This window comes from Octodon degus, unplaced genomic scaffold, assembly GCF_000260255.1.
Source record: "Octodon degus isolate 3935 unplaced genomic scaffold, OctDeg1.0 scaffold00008, whole genome shotgun sequence".
Classification (NCBI taxonomy): domain Eukaryota; kingdom Metazoa; phylum Chordata; class Mammalia; order Rodentia; family Octodontidae; genus Octodon; species Octodon degus.
Genome location: NW_004524584.1, coordinates 5,053,201 through 5,061,993, shown reverse-complemented (window position 1 = coordinate 5,061,993; position 8,793 = coordinate 5,053,201). Strand labels below are relative to the sequence as shown.

Genomic DNA, 8,793 nt, shown 5'->3' with positions numbered 1-8,793 from the left:
CCAGGGAAGCGCTTATTCCACTGAGCCATCTCCCCGGCCCTGAATTCACTTTTGATCTATTTTTCTATTTATGTGATTTATGTGACCAATGATATGTAAAGTTGGCACCAAACTTGCTCACTCCATTTGAACCAGTGTGGACTTCACTGATTGCTGAGTTGACATGAAAAATGCTATTTTAGAAATTTATGTGTGTATGTATTTATTTTTCTGTCTTTGAGACGGGGTCTCACTATGCAATTCAGGCTGGCCTTGAGCTTACTTTGTAGCCCAGGCTGGTGTCGAATTCACAATGATCCTTCTGCCTCAGCCTCCTGAGTGCTGGGATTACAGGGGTGCAGCACCATGCCTGGCTTCTTTTTTTTTTCTTTTTCTTTTCTTTTTTTTAGATAGAGTGATACCATGTAGCCCACGCTGGCCAGGAACTTGCGGTGATCCTCTTGCCTGAGCCTCTCAAGTGCTAGTATTACATGGATTCACCTCCAGGCCTAGCTGAGTTTGCCTTTTTAAGATTTGAGATAGGGGTATGTGGCTTTGGAAAGGTTGCCATGCTTTATGTTTTCCTGCCGTGAGCATAATCTGACAGTGGACTGAGCAGCCTTGTGCATGGTAGACAAGCACTCTGTCTCTGAGCTGTTCTGGTTGACCCCAGCCTGGTTATTTTTATCTTTAGGAAAGAAGATTCAGGCTTCCGAGTATGTGCTCTTCACTCCCTCAGTGGAGTTTGCTTTCTCTTGCAAGGTCAGGGAGGGAGGGTAGGACTCCTTTGTGTTAGATTAACTTTTAAGGAATTTAGCGTTTCCGCTTTCCTTGAAATATAGTTCCAAATTCATTAAAAGAAGTGTTTGGATTTTTTTCTTAACCCTTCCCTTTCTATTTCTCTGTAGTTTCCTGGAGATAGTGTGGTCACTGGACGGGGCCGGATCAACGGAAGACTGGTTTATGTCTTCAGTCAGGTATTTCACAACTCCAGTGTGCTGAGCTTTCCTGCCAGCCAGGAAGAAAATATATAATAGAAAATCTTAGGGAATGGAATCTTACAGTTTAGGGAAGAGGAGAGAGCTATTTTGTCTTTTCCTGTGTCTGCAGTATTACGCTTTTTTTTTCCCTTAGGAAGGAAATGTCTTAGGGAGGACTTGGAAGGGTCACAGGGACGCGGGTATGTACAAAGTTGTTCAGGAATCAAGTACCTTTCATGTGAATGAGATTCTTTTGGGCAATATTGGATGTGTGCTTGGAGGGCATCTTTGTCCCCAGCTGTGGGTTTTTGTCCAGGAGTGCAGCAGGGTTAGCCTTGGTGAAGAGGACTAGACTGTCAGAACCCCTGGCCCCCGAGCTTTGGGCACTCATGTAAGTGGTATCAGGTTGCATCCCGACAATTTGTTCACAGCTGAGTCTGTGGAAGAGCCATCTCTAGAACCTGGGAGTGGGTTACCTTTCACGGCAAAGAGGAATTAAGGTTGTTAATCAGCTGACTTTAGTGGAGAGATTTGCCTGGGTCATCCAGGGGGGGCTCAGTATAATTGCAGGGCTCCTTGAAAGTGAAAGAGGGCAGGCACCGAGGTGCTCTCCTGCATATCCGACTGCATGAGAGCCCAAGGCAGGAGCACTGCAAGTGTAAGCCTTCCCTGGGCGATTTAGCAAGAGCCTGTCTGAAAGTAAAATATCAGGGCTGGGGATATAGCTCAGTGGCATAAGCGCTTGCCTGGCAAGTGCAAGGTCCCAAGTTCAATCCCCAGTTTAAAAAAAAAAAAAATCAAAAAAGACTGCTGATGGAGCACAGTGGTAGAGTGATGGAAGAGGGAGGCTGGAGAGGAGGTCAGAGTGGTGCAGCATGAAAAGGATTTGTCGAGCTGGCTTTGACATTGGAAGGGAAGGAGTCCCTGAGTGAAGAAGTGGGAATGGTCTCTGGAAGCTAGAAAAGGTACAATTGCCTCCTTCTCCAGAGGACCCTCACCCACTAGCCTAGGTTTCAGCCCAGTGATGCCTGTATAAGATTTTTAAATCAGGGAACTGAGAAGTAGTAAAAGTGTTCTTCTAAACCATTGAAATTGTGTAAAATTGGTACAATGGCAATAAAGTTTGACAAAGAATAGATTTATGCTATTTTGGAATTTTTCCCTCTCCACAGGTAGAAATGTGTATATACTTAAGAATGTTTAGCTCCTTTCACAGGCCTAAAGTCAGATTATCTAGGAACTTATGCAGATACTGATTGGTTAATTATAAATTTATACATTGAGATAGTACTTATTTACTAATTGAATTACTTTTGAAATGTTAAGACTGGTACTACCAAATGCTGAATTAGAAGGGATCCCCCTGTTTTCTAAGAACAAGCAAAAATTCACATGATACCATTGAAAAGATGGAACAAAGAAAGTTACTGTGTTTTCTGGATATGGTGTTCACTTAACCCTATCTGCTTAAGCAGATTAAAAAGTTAACCAAATTGATGATTTTTGAGCCTCTTCTAATTTTTTTTGTTTTCCTCGTGTGCTTCTGAGGTAAGTGGAAATGAGGAGAGGGTGGAAATGCCTGAGAAGGGGGTGTTGTCATGAAGCCAATCACTCTGGGTCACACAGGGCAGAACAGGAAGGGTCGCTGTACAGGTCTGGCCAGTGCTGTGGACTCAGGCAAGGAATGTTGATATCTAGGGTTGAAGAAGAAAGCGCTGGGAAATTGCATCATTGGAAGTAGGCACTGAAGGATGCTGAATAGGGAGTTGTGAGGGGCTTTTTTTTTGGTTGTGGGAATTGAGCTCAGGACCTTGTGCTTACCAGGCAGGTGCTGTGCTGCTGAGCTACATCCCCAGTCCAAGCTGGCCTTTTTGAGATCTCCATGATGTTTGTATTTGTGGTCCACCCCCCACCACCCATATTTTCATTTTCCAGAGAAAGTCCCTTGCATGGTAATTGGCTGTTGGTGAATTAGGGGGTGGGGGATTGCAACTTAACCCGATGCTTCTGGTTTCTTCAGAGAATAAGCCTTCTTTCTCTGCTTGAGATGGAGAAGCCTTCCAAAGTCTGCTTCTAACAGACTGTCTTCTAACTTGTTTCTAGCCCCTCCTTACCTTTCACTTCCCTTCTTCCTTGGTAGCCCCTTCTGAGGTGTGCAGGCTTCATTTTGTCCCTCTGAGGGAGGTGTTCTTATGATTTCTGTTTTCCTCAAGTTTATTCAGTTTTCTTGGCTGTTGTCCACTCACCCTTGTGGGTTGTTTTTGTTTTTAATTTCCTACTGTGTCATTGCTTCCCTCTGCATGCCCCTTCCTCTCAAATTGCTCAGTCTGGTCTTAAAATTGCAGTCCTCCTGCTTCAGCCTCCCAACAGTGCTGGAATTATAGGCATGACCCTCCCCCTTTGGCTTCTTTTTTCATTTTTTGGCCAGGGTCTTTTCACTAAGTTGCCCAGGCAGGCTTCAGACTTGTGATTCATCTGCTGTAACCTTCTGAGTAGCTGGGATTATAGGCTTGTGAAAATGTGCTGAGCCCCACTAGCCTTTTGGTGAGGTTTTAGGAAGAAAGCCACACCCACAAGAAACCTTTACATATGAAAGTAATGAATGTGGCATAAGTAGGGACAACAGCTGTCACTTGTCAAAACAGCAAATGTTTCCTAGAAATAGAAATACCTTGGTGATAAACATGGAATCTGCTATTAGGATTAGTCCCACATAAATTATTTCCTCAGATGCAAATCATTTTTAGAGAGTGAAGATTCAAATCCTTTGCTCTTCACAATACATGAACTCCCTTTAAGATATTTTTATTCATTATTTTATGGAATAATCTATAAATTGGTTCTTTCCCTGTTTTTGTTTGGTTTTGGTGGGGTTGGGGATTGAACCCAGAGCTTTGTGCATGCAGGACAAGAGCTCTAACACTGAGCCACACCCCCAGTCCTTTCCTGTTTTTGTAACTTCAGAAATTCCTTTAAAAATATAAGGGCTGGCAAGATAGCTCAGGGGAATAAGCACCTGCTTAGGCAAGCTCAGGGGCTGGGGTTCAATCCCTGGCATCACATGCTGCGTGTGCGCTGAGCTGGTGACCGAGTCCCACTGTGGTGGCATGTGCCTGTAATCCCAGTGCTGGAAAGGCTGAAAATAGGAGGATCATGATGAATTCGAGCTGCGTAGTGAGACCCTGCACAAAATTTAAAAAAAAAAAAAAAAATACAAAAATGTATCTGAGTTTTCTCTTATGTTTTTGAGGAGGTGGTTTAAAACAGGATCTTGTTATGTAGTTCAGGCTGGCCTTGAACTCACTAACTGAGGCCAGTCTGCAACTCACAGCAATCCCTCCTGTGTCAGCCTCCCAAGTGCTTGTATTACAGGTGTTCACCATCATGCCTGGCCCATGTTTCTTACTGGTTCTTTGATTCTGCCCAGTCGTACTAAACTTGTTGATTTGTTTCCCTTTTAGGATTTCACGGTTTTTGGAGGCAGTCTTTCAGGAGCACATGCTCAGAAGATCTGCAAAGTAAGTGTTTAATATTATAAATACTTTTATCTGTATATAACATATATGGAGTATTTTGGAAGTGCAAGTCACTGAGTTGAATACTCGGTGGGGCAGAGTTGTGTAACATGTGGTATCAGCCTAAAGGGATTCTTAGCGTTTGTGTGTACCATGGGTCTCTTGGACAGGCTAGCAAGACCTGGACCCTCATATTTGTACATGCTTACAATAAAATATATAAAATTATAAACGACTAAAAATATTTTAACTTTTTTTTTTTTTTTGCGGAACTGGGGATTGAACTCAGGCCCTTGTGCTTGCCAGAGAAGCGCTTATTCCACTGAGCCATCTCCCCACCTACTTAACACATTTTTAATGTGTGTGCTTCCTAAGTATTAGCACAAGAGTCATAGTGAATCTAGTAGTTTGGTGTTATTTCCAAGTATTCATGAATAAAAATGACATTTAAGGTTACTTGCAACAACTTTAATATAACAAAAACATCTGGCTTCTATTAATGACAGAGTCACAGGCATGTGGTTTATTTGCTGCATTCATATGTAAAGGGAATGCTAAAGATGAGGTAGGATTAGTAAAAATGTAAATTTTTTTGCCATCAAGATTCATAAACTGGCCAGGTTTGGTGGTGCACCCCTGCAGTCCCAGAACTCAGGAGGCTGAGACAGGAGGATTGCTGCAAGTTTGAGGCCAGTCTGGGCTAGGTAGTGAGTTCAGGGGTACTGATACCAATTTCTCTAGAGAGAACTCTCACCCACCAGCCTAGGTTTCAGCCCAGTGATGCCTGTATAAGATTTCTAAATCGGGGAACTGGGAAGTAGTAAATGTGTTCTTGGGCTATGTAGAGAGTGCTACATGAGAGCCCAAGGCAGGAGGAAGGGAAGAAGAAAGAGGAAGAAGAGGGAGGGAGGGGGGAAGAGAAGAAAAAGGAGGGAAGAAGGGGAGAAAGACAGTTCATAGTTGTTCTTACGGAAGAACCCATACCTGTGACTCTGTCATTAGTAGAAGCCAGGCTCTTGCTAAATCGCCCGGGGAAGGCTTGTACTTACAGTGCTCCTGCCTTGGGCTCTCGTGTAGCACTCCTTGCTTTTGGCCTTCCCCTTGGGTTCCCTGAGCTGGGGCTGTGGAGTACAGGTATAATCCCAGCACTGGGGAGGCTGAAAACAGATACTATGAGTCCAAGCTACATAGTGAGACCCTATACCACATACATAAAATGGAAAAAAAAAGTAAAAGCAGGCCTGGCCAACATTTGCTTCTGGGAAAATACAGCTTCACCATCATCTAATACAGGTTCTTCTATAAGAACAACTGTGAACTGTTTTTCCCCCCTTTGTCCCTTCTTTTTCTTCTCTTCCTCCCTCCCTCCCTCTTCTTCCTCCTCTTTCTTCTTCCTTTCCTCCTCCTTCACATTCTCCTCCTCTTCTTCTTCATCTTCCCCTTTCTACTCTTTTCCTTCTGCCTCATCTCCTTGCTTTTCTCCCTTCCCCATTAAAAATAAAAAAAAGAAAAGAAAACTGTAATGGTTATGGCTGTTGAAGATGCTGCAACTTGAGCCTATGGTTCTAGAAGTAGCTGCTATGAACAGTGTTATTCCTTGCCAATAAGAAGAGGTTGGCCTTTGAACGTTGGAGGGCTTTACTCAGCCTTTTAAATGTCTGGCCTTACCAAGCATGGGCCACATGCCTGTAATCCCAGCACTTGGGAGCTTGAGGTATGAGGATCACCATGACTTCAAGGCCAGCCTAGGCCACACAGTGAATTTAAGACTGACCTGAACTAGCTAGCAAGACCCTGTCTCAAAAAAACAAAACAAAATCCCCAACATTTATGAGTATATGTATCTATATTTGGCCCTTTGTGTTGTATGAAGGTTGTTTCATCATCCTGAGGAGTAAAGCCAGTGTTCTGCCTGTGGTGTGGAAAAGTACACTCGGAACATTGTTTTGTTGAGATAGTCTAACTATGTAGTTAAAGCTGACTTTGAACTCATGACCTCTCTGCCTCAGCCTCCCAAGTGCTGGGATTATAAGCACATACCTGACTGAACTCAGAACATTTTCAAGAAAACACCATGCTTGCTGTTTTTGATAATAAGAACAGTTATCTCACAATAGTGTTCTCTGTTGTCTCAGATCATGGACCAGGCCATAACAGTGGGTGCTCCGGTGATTGGGCTGAATGACTCTGGGGGAGCCCGGATCCAAGAGGGGGTAGAGTCCTTGGCTGGCTACGCAGACATCTTCCTGGTGAGAAACGTATTAATAGACAGTAGAAAAGTACAGGCCTCAGTTTGCAGGCTGTGTCCTGCTCCCAGCTTCCCTACCCTCATTGTTTGCTGACCATTGTGTCTCTTCTGTGGCTCCTTCCTGTGCCACGGGATGAGACAAAGGTCAGATGAAAAGTAAGAGGGGGTGGGAAGATCTTTTTTCCTGATAGATGGCTGCTCACAGGGGAAAACTTCATAAAAAGAAAGAACTTGAACTATTTTTTACTTTTTAGTAAGAATAAGGAAGGTTAAAATGAGTGGATTTGCTAGAATGGGATTTTTTAAAAGTACAATTCAAAAACTTTTTTTTGATCACAGTATTTACAGTATCATTATACAAAGTTCAAACAGGACAAAGGACAAAGAAATCGCTCCCAGTCTATTTGGAAACATTTAGTGAATACCATTTCATTATTTCTCTGCTTACTTACGGGCTGAAATGATGAGAAAAATGGAAGAAACAGAATGTTACTTAAGATATGAAGTATAGGTGAGAGACAGAGTGTGGGAGGCTGGGACAAGGGAGGGAGAGGTGGCCAGAACGAGCCTGGCAGTGTTTCCGGGGAGCAGGAGGAAGGAGCCAGACGTTGTTTCTCATCACACGGCTGTTGCCATCCCAGCATGCAGTCTTAGAAGCCTTCTCGTCTTCCTTGGCATCCCTGCCCTTTGCGATTCATCAAAATACATGTGTTTTATCCTGCCTGCTTTGCTTTCTTGGGGATTGATGCAGGACCTTTGCGTGGAGCTACGTCCCCAGCCCTTCTTAAATAATTCTTAAATTTTAAGACCTGGTCTTCCTAAGTTGTCAAGTTGCTGGAGCTGACAGTGACTTTCATTTTTTTCTCAGCCTTCTCATTAGCTGATACTATAAGCAGGTACCACCCCACCCAGTCAGAGTATTTGCTTTTTATAAAATACTTTTGTTGGAGGATTACTTATTTATTGAGAAGTCACTTTCTGTAGTTCCTAAACTTACTTTTTAATCTTTAGATTTGAGCTCCCAGGATACCACCCCCAGGGAGCATTAGTTCTGTGGGTGGTTTGACCCAAACAGTGCAAGCCTGGAAGATGTACTTTGGCTCCCAGCCTGGAAATCATTTTGTGTTAGAAACAAAGAAAAGAAGAATAGCCCTGTGGGAAGTGGCGAAAACCACCATGTTTTATAGCTTGGCCGGATTTTAGACTGTCATCTAGTCTGACACATCTTGATGAGTAGAGGACAGGGGTGTTGGGTTTTTTGTTTTGTTTTCAAGGGCTAGGCTTTAGTGACTTTTAAGATCATCATTGCTGGGCTGGAGAGATGGCTCAGTGGTCTAAAGCACCTACTTGGAACAAGCTTCGCAAGGCATCAGGGACCGCGGTTCGATCCCCCAGCACCACATGCCAGCCAGCCCCGCCCCCTGGTGGGCTGAGCTGGCCACACACACACACCCCTCTCTCTCTCTCTCTCTCTCTCTCTCTCTCTCTCTCTCTCTCTCTCTCAAATAAATAAAAAAAATAAAAATAAAAAATAAAAAAAAAAAAGATCATCATTGCTTAATTGCTTACTACTGCTGCTTCTGATGCTTTTCATATTGATTTCTCCACCTCTGCCTGCTTTGTTATATTTTGGCAGCGCTTTAATTTGATATCATTTCTAATTTCATTGAAAAATTGCCACAATAGTTCAAGAATTCTGTGGCTTCAGAATTCCATAGTTCCAGGTGTACCAATTGTTTACATTTCCTTCCATTAGCTATATCATTTTCTTTTTATGTATACATATTTGGATATTATATATTTCTGAAACATCAGAGTACATTGGAGAAGATACTGTGCCATCTTCACTGGCTATTTCTGAAGAACAAAGACATTTTCTTACCTAACCAGCACATATTTCTGAAGGACAAGGACATTTTCTTACTTAACCAGAACATAGTAAGCTCCCAACTTAGAAATGTTCAAGTTGTGAACTTTCAGATACCAGTGGACCTTGGTTTATGAACATTTGTAGATGTGAACTTATCGCAGAAGTAGCTCACATCTGGTGTATGTTGGCACAGCTGTGCAG

The 8,793-nt window shown here is 43.1% G+C and overlaps 1 protein-coding gene across 2 annotated transcripts in view; it reads left to right on the top strand.

Moving 5' to 3' along the window:
• Pccb (propionyl-CoA carboxylase beta subunit) overlaps positions 1 to 8,793 on the top strand; it is a 113,333-nt gene that overhangs the window by 4,076 nt on the left and 100,464 nt on the right. For both annotated transcript variants that reach the window (XM_004624997.2, XM_023705039.1), the window contains exons 3-5: positions 888 to 956; positions 4,421 to 4,477; positions 6,610 to 6,723. In XM_004624997.2, the coding sequence (XP_004625054.1) occupies positions 888 to 956; positions 4,421 to 4,477; positions 6,610 to 6,723 (240 nt within the window). The remainder of the gene's footprint in view (positions 1 to 887; positions 957 to 4,420; positions 4,478 to 6,609; positions 6,724 to 8,793) is intronic.